This window comes from Miscanthus floridulus, chromosome 2 (genome assembly GCF_019320115.1).
Source record: "Miscanthus floridulus cultivar M001 chromosome 2, ASM1932011v1, whole genome shotgun sequence".
Lineage (NCBI taxonomy): Eukaryota > Viridiplantae > Streptophyta > Magnoliopsida > Poales > Poaceae > Miscanthus > Miscanthus floridulus.
In genome coordinates, this window is record NC_089581.1 from 137,340,485 (window position 1) to 137,356,699 (window position 16,215).

At 46.4% G+C, this 16,215-nt stretch overlaps 1 protein-coding gene across 2 annotated transcripts; it reads right to left on the reverse strand.

Moving 5' to 3' along the window:
- Window positions 1-1,274: 1,274 nt before the first annotated feature.
- LOC136539810 (calcium/calmodulin-dependent serine/threonine-protein kinase 1-like) lies at window positions 1,275-8,742 on the reverse strand. Of its 2 annotated transcripts, none has more exons than XM_066531797.1 (3): window positions 7,680-8,742; window positions 1,897-2,027; window positions 1,275-1,388 (listed from the first exon to the last, which is right to left on the reverse strand). In XM_066531797.1, exons 1-3 carry the CDS (start codon window positions 8,199-8,201, stop codon window positions 1,361-1,363), a joined length of 681 nt encoding a protein of 226 aa, XP_066387894.1. In that variant the 5' UTR covers window positions 8,202-8,742; the 3' UTR covers window positions 1,275-1,360. The 2 variants fall into 2 exon arrangements, with proteins under 2 accessions (XP_066387894.1, XP_066387895.1); XM_066531798.1 differs by lacking the exon at window positions 1,275-1,388 and adding an exon at window positions 1,781-1,814.
- Window positions 8,743-16,215: the final 7,473 nt, after the last annotated feature.

Genomic DNA, 16,215 nt, shown 5'->3' on the forward strand with positions numbered 1-16,215 from the left:
CCGGCTTTCATCAACTAGCACTTCATCGTCCGCGAAAAGCATACACCAAGGGATGTCCCCTTGTATGTCCCTTGTGACCTCATCCATCACTAAAGCAAACAAATAAGGGCTCAAAGCTGACCCTTGATGTAGTCCTATCCTAATCGGGAAGTCATCCGTGTCTCCATCACTTGTTCGAACTCTAGTCACAACATTGCTGTACATGTCCTTAATGAGCCCGACGTACTTCGTTGGGACTTTATGTTTGTCCAACGCCCACCACATAACATTCCTTGGTATTTTATCATAAGCCTTCTCCAAGTCAATAAAAACCATGTGTAGGTCCTTCTTCTTCTCCCTATACCGCTCCATAACTTGTCTTATTAAGAAAATGGCTTCCATGGTTGACCTTCCGGGCATGAAACCAAATTGGTTCATAGAGACCCGCGTTATTGCTCTCAAGCGATGCTCGATAACTCTCTCCCATAGCTTCATAGTATGGCTCATCAACTTAATTCCTCGGTAATTTGTACAACTTTGAATATCCCCTTTATTCTTGTAGATCGGTACCAATATACTTCTCCACTCATCAGGCATCTTGTTCGATCGAAAAATATGGTTGAACAGCTTGGTTAACCATACTACAGCTATGTCCCCGAGGCATCTCCACACCTCGATTGGGATACCATCCGGTCCCATCGCCTTACCTCCTTTCATCCTTTTCAACGCCTCTCTGACCTCAGATTCTTGGATTCTCCACACAAAGCGCCTATTGGTGTCATCAAAAGAGTCATCCAACTGAAAGGTTGTGTCCATATTCTCACCATTGAACAATTTGTCAAAATACTCTTGCCATCGATGTCGGATCTCATCCTCCTTTACCAAGAGATGCTCCCTTTCATCCTTAATGCACTTAACTTGGTTGAAGTCCCGTGTCTTTCTCTCACGAACCCTAGCCATCCTATAAATGTCCTTCTCTCCTTCCTTCGTACTCAAATGTTGGTAAAGATCCTCGTACGCTCTACCCTTTGCCACACTTACAGCTCGCTTTGCAGTCTTCTTTGCCACCTTATACTTCTCTATATTGTCCACACTCCTGTCATGGTACAAGCGTCTATAGCATTCTTTCTTCTCCTTAATAGCCCTTTGGACTTCCTCATTCCACCACCAAGTATCTTTAGCCTCACGTCCCCTTCCTTTGGTTACTCCACACACCTCTGAGGCTACCTTCCGAATGTTGGTTGCCATCTTGTCCCACATATTGTTTATGTCGTCTTCTTCCTTCCAAGAGCCCCCTTTGATAACCCTTTCCCTAAATACCTCTGACGTCTCCCCTTTCAGTTTCCACCACTTTGTTCTTTCAATCTTAGCTTGTTTATCCCTACGGGCACGTATCTGAAAACGAAAATCTGCCACCAAAAGCTTATGTTTAAAAAAAAGGAAGAATAGGAAGAGAATGATAAGACATGGCCAACCAAAATAAGTGTCTTGTGAGTCAGGTTTGCCCAGGACCAAATTTCATCAGCAACAAGAGACTAGAGTTTAACCTTTCTAATAAAAAGGGCGTACCCAGTGCAGAGAGCTCCCGCTCTGTGCGGGGTCTGGGAAAGGGTGTTAGTGGCAAGCCTTACCCTCGCCTGTGCAATGCGAGGAGACCGCGACTCGAACCCGGGACCTTCCGGTCACAGGCGGTAAGACACTACCGCTTGCACCAGGCCCGCCCTTCAATTTAACCTTTCTAATCTCTACCAAAATTAGTACATCATGTATTGCCTTTTCTGAAAATGCATAACGACAAAAGGTTGAATGGCCCATTCTATTTTGCTGACATAATGCTGCATTAAACTCTAGGAGTTTCAGTAAATCAATAGGGTTACTAATAAATGGAATTCGCAAATGGAACAACTGTGAACTTACTCCATAACAACATATACATTTTCTTCATCCTCAAAAGCATCATAAAACTGCACTAGGTTGCTGTGGCCTGTCAAAGAACTCAATATTCTGACTTCTCTTCTGACATCTTCAATGGCAATAGCAGTAGTCATCTGTCCAGAAGTAGTGTGCTTGGGTGAGACTACATCATGACAGCATTTACTTAGGATTTTAAGTGGATTTTTATAGAAGGTATCAAAGGAACTGCGAACTGAAATCCAACTTTTTACTAGCAATATATACTATACAGCTACTATAGCGAGATCAATATAATCATATGATCACGAATATTTCACATAGAAGGGCGTCAAACATAGAAAAAGTTACTATGGTGAATATTAAAAATATAGGAGCGTCTATGTTTATGTTGGAAGCTATTGAAAATATCAGACACTTTCTAAGCTCTCCTTAGATCAAATCTTAATTGTGCCTGAAAGTTACAAGACCAATGCATAAAATATATCAAATTAATTAGGTCCAAACAAAAACTATGCGAGTATGTTTTATATTGTTATATTTATCATATTGCCCAAGAAGTATGAACACTAGTAGCCTTCGTTTTAAAAAGTTGACTCCTGGCTTTGCCTAGGCGCTGGGTGGTGCTGTACCACCATGCCTAGCACCTGGGTGTTTTGTCTAGACTTTTTTCTAGGTAGAAGTGTTTTGGGCTTGATGTATGTTGTATGCATGAAAATGGGCAAATTAGAGATGGAGAAAGATGAAGTACGATATATTACTCATGGATGCATGATAAGTTGATAACATATTCTTTTTGGTATGGTATGCAAAATTTCCTTCATTTAGCATGGGATACACTGTCCATAGAAAGTACAAACACCTAGCACCGCCGAGGCACCGCCTACGCACGTCTAGGCGCTAGGCGGAGTCCGACCGCCTACCTAGCACCTAATGTTTTTTGAAACACTGCTAGTAACAGAAAATTCAAGTGACCTCCAAGCACAAGTAACGATTCTTATTAAACAACCAACAATTTTCCTAGTTAAAACTATGCAGTCAGAGCACAATAAAGGAAAATCACAAAACAAGTATACAAAAAATAAGAATATAAGATGCTCCATGTTAGCAATACCAATTAGAAACTAGCGATCGAGAAAAATGCACCAAAAATATCAGTAATCTACAATATAGCACTACTGTAGTTATACTTTGTCTTCTTCAGTTCACCTTTTTTTACATATATATCAATTATTATTATTTACTATTGGATTAAGTCCACTTTTGGCCCCTCAACTATCATGTTGGTCTAATTTTGACCCTCAACTACAAAACCGTCTAATGCTAGTACCCCAACGGTCAAAACCGTTCACTTTTAGCACCTGGCCGCGGGTGAGGCTGTTTTGTCCAACGTGGAGTGGTTTTGTCCAATGTGGGGCCCACGCGTCATCGACTCAACCGAACTGCAGCGACGTAGTAGCAGCCGAGGTTGATGTAGGCGACCAGCGCTTGCCAGCCGCCGCCGATGGCCACCCCGGAGATCACCGGCTGCACACTGTTGAGCACCATGGTCGCCGCCAGCAGGTGCGCCACCTTCCCCACGGCCGCCTGCATGTCCCGGTCACCCGTGAAGAGCACCACGAAGCTATTGCAGTACGCCAGCACCAGCCCATGGCCAGCGACTGCGCCACCACCGCCGCCACCGCGTGCTTGATGGCGGACCGCTGCGCGTAGACGCCCAGCAGGTCCAGCTGCCCCGCGCCGTATGCCTGTCCGCACAACGTCTCCAGCGCGCTGCCCATCCCGAGGAGGAAGCCGAAGGAGAAGGTGGAGACAACGGAGAGGCCCAATCTCCCACTGGCGCGCCGCCGCCGCCTCCCCGCGCGGTCGCGCCCTACTGGACCCGCACTTCCACCCGCGCCGCTAGATGCTCTTCCCGGAGGGTGAGGGAGAGGTGAAGCGGCTGAAGAAGCCGTCGAGGGAGAGCGCGCCCGCGACGCCGTCCTCCTCCTCCTCGGGTGCTCCTACGCCGCCGGCAACGGATCCAGCGGGGGTGGTGAGGAAGGACAGGGAGCGGAGCGCAGTGGAGGTGGCCGGTGTCGGTGTGGGGACGGGCCCCATCCCACTGCGCTGGACACGGCGGCAGCGGCGGCAGTCCAGGATCTTGAGCTGCGCATCGCGGAGGATGAGCGGGTCGCGGGACCGCACAACCTGGAGTGGAGTCGCTGCCGGAGTCCCCTCCGCACCGGGGTCGAGGAGCACCGCAGCGCTCGCCTCTGCCCGCCGAGGATTGCCGCCGCCAGACACACGCTCAACTCGCCGGAGCCGCTTTTCGCCTGTTCAGCTCGCACCGACGCCAAGCACCGCCAGAGCCGAGGCCATCAGCGCCACCGCCCTGCGCCTCCCCCTCGCCAACGCGTAGCCACCGGTCATCTCCTTCCCTCCGCTCTCCATCTCTCTCTGTCTTCCCTTCTCTCCCGTTCTCTCCCTTTTGCTTGCGTTCGCGCAGGCGGGGAGCTGAGGACGCGCCCTGCTGCCGCCACCAGCACCATCGGCAGGCACTCTCTCTCCGCCTCGCCCTGCTCACTCTCACTCCCTCTCCCATTCCCTCTCTCCCTCTCTCTCTATCGCTCCTCTCTGTTTCTTCCTCGTCGAGCACCTCCGGCCGACGGCGCTTCAAAAAGGTGGAGGGGTCGGGGAGGTTGGGCGAGGGGTGGAGGGCGCGGGTGTCCGCGATGGCGAGAGGCGGCGCCCACGAAGATGACGACGGGCGACGCGCCGATGGAGAGCCTGCGCTCGTGGAGCGGGCCGTAGTGGCCGGCGGAGGAGGCGGCGCTCTGCGGCGTAAATCGGCTGCGAGCGCGACTATCCCTCCGTGCGTGCGTCCTACGTGGCGGTCAAAGCCAGCGTTGCGGGTCAAAACCAGGTACATGTCGGCATGAAACAGCCACAACCGTGTCTAGATGCCAAGAGTGAATGGTTTTCAAACTTGAGGTTCCTGAACCAGACGGTTTTGTAGTTGAGGGTCAAAATTAGACCAACATGATAGTTGAGGGGTCAAAAGTGGACTTAATCCTTTACTATTTAGGGGAGAAAGTAAAAGGAGGCAGGGTGAACCCCAACAACACCCTAAAATTTGGAGATTTTACTTCCCTATATTAAATTCAGGAAACCAATATTACTGAGATCTTGACGAATAACACCAAGTGTATCGAAAAGTAATAGTATCCGTCAACTGTTGACCAATCCAGCCTTCAATAAACTAACTAATATCAACCAATTTGATTCTGGCCATCCAATAAACTGCATCTAATGCTCCTGTTTGTTTTGCGTTGTCTTCATCCAGCAATTAATACAAGTAACACCTTAAACATGACCATATAATCACCATATCAGCATTACTGCACCTAATTAGTAAAACTAATACCACTAAAATGGCCCCTAATCGCCATCGACTTACCTGATTGGAGGTGGCAATTGCATGAGCAGGGTTACTATGATGATGAATTGAAATTGATAATGCATGTATAGAGGATAAGAGCCTCAAATCTCTACAGAAGTATTTATTAAAAAAAAAAGACTTCCAGCAACAGAACTGAAAGGTCCTACAATGGGCCAAATGTGAATATTTCAACAGAAATGAAAATTAGCGTGTGACCAGACTCGACTTGGCATATCACCATACACATTTCTACCTTTGACTCCAGAAATCTATACGATGATTGTTTTTAAAATAAGAAGATCATATCACCAAGTGGGATGAGTGGAGGAGAAGTATATTGGTACCGATCTACAAGAATAAAGGGGATATTCAAAGTTGTACAAATTACCGGGGAATTAAGTTGATGAGCCATACTATGAAGCTATGGGAGAGAGTTATCGAGCATCGCTTGAGAGCAATAACGCGGGTCTCTATGAACCAATTTGGTTTCATGCCAGGAAGGTCAACCATGGAAGCCATTTTCTTAATAAGACAAGTTATGGAGCGGTATAGGGAGAAGAAGAAGGACCTACACATGGTTTTTATTGACTTGGAGAAGGCTTATGATAAAATACCAAGGAATGTTATGTGGTGGGCTTTGGACAAACATAAAGTCCCAACGAAGTACGTCGGGCTCATTAAGGACATGTACAACAATGTTGTGACTAGAGTTCGAACAAGTGATGGGGACACGGATGACTTCCCGATTAGGATAGGACTACATCAAGGGTCAGCTTTGAGCCCTTATTTGTTTGCTTTAGTGATGGATGAGGTCACAAGGGACATACAAGGGGACATCCCTTGGTGTATGCTTTTCGCGGACGATGTAGTGCTAGTTGATGAAAGCCGGACAGGAGTGAATCAGAAACTGGAGTTATGGCGGGAGACTTTGGAGTCCAAAGGGTTTAGACTTAGTAGAACTAAAACTGAGTATATGAGATGTGACTTCGGCACGGCTACTCGGGAGGAGGAAGATGTTAGTTTGGAAGGTCAAGTAGTGCCTAGGAAGGATACCTTTCGATATTTAGGATCAATGCTACAGAGGGACGGGGATATTGATGAAGATGTTAGCCATAGAATCAAAGCAGGGTGGATGAAGTGGCGGCAAGCGTCTGGTGTCCTATGTGACAAAAGGGTACCATAGAAGCTAAAAGGCAAGTTTTATAGGACGGCGATTAGACCTGCTATGTTGTATGGTGCAGAATGTTGGCCTACGAAAAGACGACATATTCAACAGCTAAGTGTCGCGGAAATGCATATGTTGCGTTGGATTTGCGGTCATACAAGAAGGGATCGAGTTCGGAACGATGATATACGTGAGAGATTAGGGGTAGCGCCAATTGAAGAAAAGCTTGTCCAACACCGGCTGAGATGGTTTGGACATGTGCAACGGAGACCTCCAGATGCACCGGTGCGTAGTGGAATCCTAAGTCAGGATAGTAACGTGAAGAGAGGCAGAGGAAGACCGAAGTTGACTTGGGTAGAGGCAATAAAAGGAGACTTGAAAGGATGGAATATACCCAAAGACTTAGCCTTAGATAGGAGTGCTTGGAAGACAGCTATTCACGTGCCTGAACCTTGATTGCTTCTGTTGGGTTTCAACTCTAGCCTACCCCAACTTGTTTGGGACTTAAAGGCTTTGTTGTTGTTGTTGTTGTTGTTGTTGTATATCACCAAGTGGGAATGGAGAATCAGATAGCCAATGGTACTATTATGATCACATAACACCAATTTAATGAGCAAGTTCTCTACATCCAACCAGAGGGGGGCACTTACAGAGCTTTTGAATAAAGGTTTTGAATAAGCAAGCAAGCTTTGCTGGCCACATCATTGTCCCTGTCCCAACTAACAAACCAACTAACAAACAGGAAGGCAGGAACCGTCCCAATAACTAAGAAATCAAATTCATACTCTTAGTATGGGGTGCCATTTTAATCCCAGTCAAGCAACAGATTAACGCCTAACAATCTGATAATTTTAGTATGGGGTGCCCAAATGAAGTCCCCTGGAAGAGCAGTGTACACCTATTATATGATTCCTATCTTTCTCCTAGTAGTGCAATATGAACCTAAAAGGTTTGAAGAAGTCACAAGCATAACAACTGAAAGTCTATAACCAAATGAGCACAAGGTGGACTCATGTGAATCTACAAAGAATCAGATTTTAGGACAGAACTGCGCAGGATAGCATTACTCGAGCTGATCTATTAAAGAATGCAAGAAGCCATGGAAACGGGAGGATCCAATCGAGCACAAAACTAAGCAGTGAACACAAGTGAGGAACCGAACAGAAGAAATCACCACGGGGGGAGAAAGAGGATATGCCGCACCTTGGCCTTGGGAATGACCTTGACGGCGACGTCCTCGCCCTTGAGCTCGCCCTTCTTGCACTTGGCAGCGCAGGTGAAGCCAAAGTGGCCTCGCCCCACCTCCCGGCCAAGGTCGTACTTGGCCGCGAAGTGCCTGGAGTAGCCGAAGCTCTTGTCCAGCCCCAGGTCTGGCTCGCCGCCCTCGGGGATGGACGCCTCGTTGGGCTTGACCGAGCCGTGGCGCCGCGCCAGCAGCGCACGGATGTGCTTGGCGGGCGACGGCGGCGGGAACGGGCGCTTTAACCCGCCGCGCGCCGGCGTGGACGCGACGCTGGAGTTGGCCGGCGAGCCCTTGTAGCTGGAGGGCGGGAGCGGGCTCGGCAGGTAGAAGGAGAACTTGGCCTGCTTGGGCGTCCGAGGCGCCTTCACCGGCGACGCCGGCGGGTCATTGCCGCGGCCCGCCGCCGCGCCGTCGGCTAAGTTGTTCTCCTCCGCTACCGCCGGCTCCTGGACCGCCGCCGACTTGCCGTAGCAGAGACCCATGGCGCCCGGCGGATCAAGAAGCGGTGGGACTTGAGCTCGGAATTCGGAAACTCGGCTGGTCAAAGATTCACCTCGTATTCAAGAACCCATCATTGCATCGCGGACTCCTGGCAGGACGCCATCAGCCCGCACCAAATTCGTCGCCTCGAAAGGGGCCCTTCCCAAACCAGGAGCCGAGCCTTCGTAACCAAGAATCCGCAACAAAGCCGCGGAATCCAAAGCGAACAACAAAACTCGACTAGTAGGAGGGGAGGGGCGCTCTTAAGAGATTGAGCTCCCAGGAGCGGGCAAAAACCGCAGCAAAGCAACACAACGAAATCCGTTGTTTTCTACACCGGACAAGGCCGTAGACGCCAAGGGAAAGTGGGGGGAAAAGTGAGCTTTGGGGGCGGGCGAAGACGACAGACAGCGCTGGATCGAACATCGAAGGAAAAGGAAGGAAGGCGAGGGGAGGAAGAAACGGGGGCGAGGGATGGAAGAGCGCGTGAGTCCTCTGCGGAATGGGGGCACTGGCGGAAAAGTAGAGGCTTTGGGTTGCTTTCCGTTGCGCTCTCCTTCTCCCTCCGTATCTTTTTTTCCTCTTCGTTAGACTGTCTTCGACCGGGAGTTCCGTACCTTTAAAATGAGTAACAAGAGATTTAAAATCAATTTTTAATAAAATATTTATATAAAAGATTTATTTTAGGTTATCTGAAGCACAACTCAAATATGAGTATTCTCTTTTTTGATAACCTATTTACAGAAAGGATTCTCTTTTAGATCGTTGTTGGAGAAGATGCTGATTAGTTATTAAACTTTTTTGCTCGTAGCGTTATCTAAAAGATGAATAAATCTTGTATTTTAGATGTTATTGTTGGCTTGGTGTGAAAGACGCCGGCCGGTTGTACGGAGTCAGCAGTAGTGAGGGAGTTGAGGAGGGAGACTGGCCTCTAACAGGTCGTGGAATTTGACAGTTTCTGTTGCCACAGCGCGTTCTCTCCCAAAGGTTAATTAAAAAATGGAATAAAATATCTCATCGTGGTTTTCATTAGATTTGTCGAGATTTTGTAGGGGTTATATATTTTGTGCCGGCACTTGGCAGACTGTCGCGTAGGTGGCCATGAGAACCACAGCTAGGAGTACTTCCTCAATGTAAACGGACACCAATGTATCGTCTTTGTTAAATATCTTTAATTATAGGGTTAGCGTACAAGTACCAGGAAGCCAAAAAACATAAACTTCGGACCTTTTTTAACAAAGCTTGGGTTTCTTAATAAAAAAAACAAAGGAGCAAAAAAAACACCATATTTTGTGGTTTTGACTTCTGCCTAAAATAGTTTCATCTTCACACTTTTTTAACTTGAGTTGTTCGGCTGATGGTTTTTGTGGCTGATAAGCCAACTGATACTGTTTTATTGTGAGAGAAAAATATTGTACTATGACTGATAAGCCGGACTGGTAAGTTCAAACGATTTTGCTTCATAAGTCATTCTAGTATGTGCTCGTTTGACTAATCTTTTAATTAAACCATTGAAGAAGGTCTAACAAAAAATGTGCCCCAAAAAGGGCCTTCATCTCTAACTTTTCACACTTTTTATAACTTCTTTGGTTAATTTAGCAAAACTTCTCAACAAGAAAACTTTTCCACGAGAGCTTTTAGGGGAACTTTTCAAAGACATGTTTTCTGTAGAACTCCTTCAATTTCTTTAAATAAGTTGTTGGAAAATTTAACCTTTTATCTTCAAACAAATTTCCTAGAAATTTTCTTCAACCAAATTTGCTGTAAAGACTTTTTGGACTAAGTTTCTTTGGCAACTCCTTCAAAAAAAATAATGGAGAACTTCTAATAAGGACCTAGGTGTGGCAGAATCGTCCGAAATAACATACTTACGGAGGCGCTTGTCTTCCACCAGACACTAAGCACCCCGAAAGTAAGCTACAGCGGGCGGTATCTGTTGAGCACACCACAAGGGAGAGCCCGAAAGATTCACATTTTTCCCCAAGAATCCAATAATGAGAACGAGTTACAATACTTATCCATTTCATACATCCGAAGTTCTTAAAAATTACATTATTACATTACCAAATGTCAGAGTGCGGAATAATAAACAGCGAAATAAAGATAAACATCGAGAAAAACAGCTATCGATAGTAAGCAAGGATTCTGTCTGTGCCCACCAGAAGAATCATTCACACAATGCTACTCTTCATGTATTACCTGCAACAAGGGTAAATAAACCTTGAGTACACAATGTACTCGTAAAACTTATCCGACTAGTGGGAATAATTCTTCGACTCCAAGGGATATGAGAAGCTTTACGGTTTGTTGGTTTCCGTTTTGCAGAAAGCAGTACTAATAGTGAGTCCTTATGTATGTTATTATTAATAGCCGTATTAATTCATTAGTTAGCCAGTCTATGTAAGCACATATTCTACTTTCAAGCAAAAGTTGAGCAATCAGTTCTATTTCATCACCTTTCATCTTTTAGTTTTTACTATGATGCTAAAACGTAGACAAGCCGTACCGGATCGTCCGGCGATTCGCGAATCAATGTCCCCAGCTGGGTACCCGAAAACACATGTCCCGCTTGTACCTCAAGCACAAGCAGGACTAACCCATCACCCTCCTGTCCTGGGTGTCTAGGTCCCCGTCCAAACTTAGACTCCAAGCCTCCACTCCTAAGTCCCGGACTCAGTGTGGTGTAAGGACCTCCACCATCCCCGCCTCCAATCAGTCAGTCCAGAAAGAGCCGGATCCACGACAAGAGAGCAACGAGTCTTCCCTACGCCCATACCTAAGTATGTGCTCGGGATAATAAGTCTGTGACTTGCCTAGAGCCATATGCAACGATCAGGCCTTAACCGACACAGATAGGGAAAAAGTATAACCAAGCTATGCCCTGTTGGTCGTAAGACATAGCCTCTTACACTCACCAGTACCCAAACCATATCCCTATCTGGTCACCACTTTTTCTTTCCACCATTTTATCATAAGTGATCATATTTATCACCTATTTGTGAGTAATGGCAGGTTACTCACGCTACAGATAATATCCTGAGCATAGCAGCTACTCGACCTATACTAGTAGGACTCATAGGTAGATATATTTATGAATATAGTTTCCATAAAATATCTGTAACGTAAATGCAAATCATATATATATTCAGTGATCATTAAAAATAGGGGTTATGCACCGGGACTTGCCTTGGGCAGGTGGTGGGTCAGCAAACTCAGCACCAAAAGGCTCTGGAGCTCCCTCCTGCACGAGGATCTCCTCCTTGTAATCCTCAATGACCTCTTCGTAATCCTGTTTGTCCATGGGCATGAACTCTATCAACTCATGATCTACATGCATGAAATGATGATGCAACACTTAGTAATACGGCAATAGCAACTCTTTAATAGAAAATCATCTATCAAGCTACTAAGTGAGCTCTACCAACTAAGGTGCTAAGTTACCTACTGTTACCACTAATAAGTATGAAGCATGACATATTTTATTATAGTAACTGAAGGTATTCTTACTCCTAATACCGATTTACTCTATATATGATAAAACAAGAGTAATAGCTACTCTATTTATCAAATTACTCTAGGGCTACAAAATTTATAGCAAGTACATAATAATCTAATGAGTCTACTATAAAAATTTCATAGCTAAAGCTATCATTAATTTGCCACAAGAATTCCTACAAATATCAAGTTAAATAATACTAAGCTTTCCAATTTGAATTTATGAATCTATCATTCTCATAGCTAACTGTAAACTAACTACACCAACAGATAGATAACATTTTTGTGAACCTAACAAATTTTATTTCACTATTTTTGGACATCTATAAGACTTACTACAATTTATCAAAGTTCAGCTCAAAACTTAATTGAATAAACATTTATACTTTACTGGAAACTATAAAAACGTATTCTACTGCACGGCCCAAACTTGCGACACGGCCCACAACCGTGCAGCGCCCGCGCACCACCGGCGTAGCCCACGTCGAGGCGTGGCCTAGCCAAGCGACGGCGGCCCATGACAGGAAGGCCTGCACGCGATGGCTATTTTGCGAGAACGCCCCTAACCTACTAACGAACCACACTGAGGTCCATGGTACTATTTCTACAGACAGTTATCTTACGAATATAACCCTCCTCTTTTCCTTCTTTACCACGGCCAAGTCCCCCGGCACCCGTGCGCGCATCGGCACGGCGACGCTAGCACCGAGCGGCTACGCCGGCTACACCAGACCCTCACAGCCCTATCTAAGGAGCCTATGCTCACCTCGACGTTAACTTGAAGCGATGGGAGGCGAGAAAGTGAATGGAGACGCTGTCCTGAGCTCCCTCCACGGCGGTGGACTCCTCCCTACGACGGCAGGCACGTTCCAATGAGCCAAGGCACAGACAACGTGAACAAGCTCAAGGATGGGCAACAGCGACTCACCTTGAACCTATCGGTCATGGTGGCTTGACCGAAGACTGACCGAGCGAGCCTGGCCACACACGCACGGCAAGCCTCGCGACAGCGGTGATGGCGCAACTACGGTGGCAGCACTGAGTAGGCAGTAGCAGGGCGAAATGGGGTGCACATGGGATAGAGTGGAGCAGGACGAAGGTACAGTGCCAACGAATTAGACAGAGGTGGACGGGGCTAGGGGAATTAGACGGGCGCTGTCGTGGAGTCTTAAAGTGACCGATGGCGAAGGAACTTCAAATTGGGGCTCGACACCGGCTGGCAGCAGCAGTGGAAGTGTTCGGCGCGTAGCTAGGTCTCCACTCCATCCTCGGGCACATGCAATTTCACGAATTTGGCCGACGTTGCGAGCTTGCCTAGGCGTGGCCCGGCGACAGAGGAATAGGGAAGGTAGGCAAGTTAGGCTTGGTGCTGTCACGATGGGACGTGGCCGTCATCTCAAAGCGCAAGCACGCACGGGCGATGGGGAACAGCAAGACGTGCACAAGACGCTTGGCCACAATGCCATAACCCACAAGCCGACGGTAGCTCGATACTACACCGTAGTGGATGGCATAGGCCAGGGGAGGCAACAACGCAGCGTTGATGAGTTGAAGTGATGGCAAGAGCAGGCGACAATGCCCCGCGCGACAAGGCGACGTGCGGGCAGAGCCAAGTGTGGCCACACGCGCATGGTAATGTTGGGCGAGCGTGAGGCAGCAGAGCGGCCAAGCAGACGCGACGACGACCGGTGGAGCAGGGCCAGCAATGACGCAACACGAGTGGCCCAAGGGCACAGCAGCAACGTTGACATGGTGCACGCCGCAACAGTGGGAGGCGCAGCCGCACTACTCAGGCAGCCGACCACCGTGGCCAACCGAACGTGGCTAGGCACGCGTGTGTGTGGCTAGCGTGCCAACACGGCACAGGACAGTGGTGACCATGGCTAGACGCGGAAATAGACCGAAATCATCACGCGCATGACTTTTAAAGCGTTCCCAGAATCCAACTCGATGATTCAAATGCCATACCAGTTTTTCTATACTCAAGAGGGTACATAGGACTACCAAACTAAACTAAAACATCTTGCCACTACTTAACCGAATTTTCTTATAAAAAATCCTAAACTGAGCTTCGTCGAACCGTTTCCCGACTTAGAAATTTCAACCAAAACATGATCGGATTCGCGTCGAATTTGATTTCCAGGCTATGCGATACACTAGCTAGCGAATCCCGTTCTCGACCCATGTATTTCATCGCCACCTAAGATGTTCGTACTACCAACTTTATTAAAGTTTCGTATAGGCATCCTATAGCATTTTTGTTCAATAAAAATTCACTTAGAACCCTAAGCGATACAACGCAACAGGAAATGTAACATTTATTTTGTGTTTCCAATGAACGTTTTAGGTTCCGTATATTGCTTTACACTCTATAACTCATACATTTACACATACGTATGATGCTCATACAGTGTTTAAGCAAAAAGTTGTACAGTGTAACACCGAGGGTGTTACAAATCTACCCCCCTAAAATAAAATCTCGACCCAAGATTTCATGTGCCTAGTTGAGAAGGAGATAGGAAGTTCATTTCAACGTAACAACTACTCATCAGAACCAAAGAGAAGGTGAGGATAATGCTTCAATATATCTCTCTCTTGTTCCCACGTGGCTTCATCCCCTGAATGGTTTTGCCACTGCACCTTTTAGAACTTTACCACACTATTCCTTGTCACTCTTTCTTTTTCATCTAGGATTTTGACCGGGTGCTCAACATAAGTCAAATCTAGCTGGAGGGAAAGTCCTTCAATTTTCACAGCTTCATCAGGAACCCACAAGCATTTCTTCAATTGAGATACATGAAACACATTATGTACCACAGATAAAATATTAGAAAGCTAGAGACGATAAACAACTGGGCCACACTGCTCCAACACATGATAAGGACCCACATATCGAGGGGCTAGCTTGCCATGGATACCAAACCGATGCACCCCTCTCATAGGAGACACCTTGAGATACACATAATCTCTAGCTACAAACTCTAAGGGCCTTCTTCTTTTGTTGGTATAAGCTTTCTATCGGCTCTGAGCTGCCTTCAAGTGACTTTGAATAATGCTTACTTGCTCTCGATCCTCCTTTATGAACTCAGGCCCAAAATACCCATGGTTTCCCACTTCAACCTAGTTAAGTGGTGTCCGGCATTTCTTTCCATGTAGAGCTTCAAATGGTGCCATGTGAATGCTCTCTTGGTAGCTATTATTGTAAGAAAATTTAGCTAACTTCAGGCATCCATCCCACTTCTCAGGAAAAGAAATGGCACAAGCTCTCAACATGTCTTCGAGCACCTGGTTCACCCTTTCAGTTTGACCATCAGTCTGTGGATGATATGTTGAGCTCCTAAGAAGACGAGTACTAAGACATTCCTAGAGTTGCTCCCAAAAACGAGAGACAAAAACTAACCCTCTATTAGAGATAATAGTAAGGGGAACTCTGTTTAGGGTCACAATCCGATCAAAATATATCTCGGCATACTTCCTAGCTGTATATCTAGTGTCTACCGGGATAAAATGAGTAGACTTAGTTAAACTGTCCATAATGACCCAAATAGAATTATAGCCCTTGGATGTGTGGGGCAAACCCACCACAAAGTCTATGGAGATATCTTCCTACTTCCAAATAGGAATGGGCAAGGGCTGTAAATATCCCGGAGTACGCATATGATCTACCTTAACTCGCCCATAGGTGTCGCACTCCGCGACATACTGGGTGATGTCCTGCTTTATGTTAGACCACCAATACAAGTGGCGCAGATCGTGGTACATCTTGTTGCTAATAGGATGAATAGATAGCTTTGAATGATGGGCTTCACTCAAAATCTTCCATCTTAGCTCCTCATTGGATGGAACCACTAGTCTATCATTGTATCTCACTACTCCAAGCTCACCAACACTAAAGTGAGGGCCATGCCCTTCAGTAATCAATTTTCTAATGTGAGGAATTTCTTCAGGGTCTTGCCTCTGCTCCAGAATAATCTGCTCTAGCAATTCTAAGGTCAATGCAATATGAGCCAACACCTCTGCATGGTTGAGAGACAAAGGTGTTTCCTCAACCTGATGTGACTTTCGGCTCAAAGCATCACTACAACATTGGACTTTCCTGGGTGGTAATATACCTCCAAGTTATAATCCTTAATCAATTCCAACCATCTTCTTTGCCTCATATTCAACTTAGACTGGGTGAAAATATACTTGAGGCTCTTATAATCTATAAAGATATGCACTTTGTTGCCCAACAGATAGTGCCTCCAAATCTTTAGAGCGTGGACCACAGCAGCCAGCTCTAAGTCATGAGTGGAGTAATTTACTTCGTGCTTTTTTAGTTGGCGTGAAGCATAAGCTATCACACGCCCATCCTGCATCAGCACACATACCAACCCTATCTTCGAGACATCACAGTATACATCAAAGGGTCTACCAATATCTAGTTGGGCCAACATAGGAGCAGTGGTCAGAAATGTCTTCAAGGCTTGGAAGGCTTCTTCACAGGCTGAGCTCCAATCAAACTTGGCTTCTTTTTGGAGC

What these genes read in the sequence shown, in the direction of transcription:
- LOC136539810 (XM_066531797.1), bottom strand. Translation starts at nt 8,201, where the DNA reads ATGGGTCTCTGCTACGGCAAGTCGGCGGCGGTCCAGGAGCCGGCGGTA. An exon ending in AGGTCATTCCCAAGGCCAAG is followed by an intron (nt 2,028 to 7,679) that starts GTGCGGCATATC and finishes ACTTCTGGACAG; the next exon opens with ATGACTACTGCTATTGCCAT. An exon ending in AATGTATATGTTGTTATGGA is followed by an intron (nt 1,389 to 1,896) that starts GTAAGTTCACAG and finishes TTTTGGTGGCAG; the next exon opens with ATTTTCGTTTTCAGATACGT.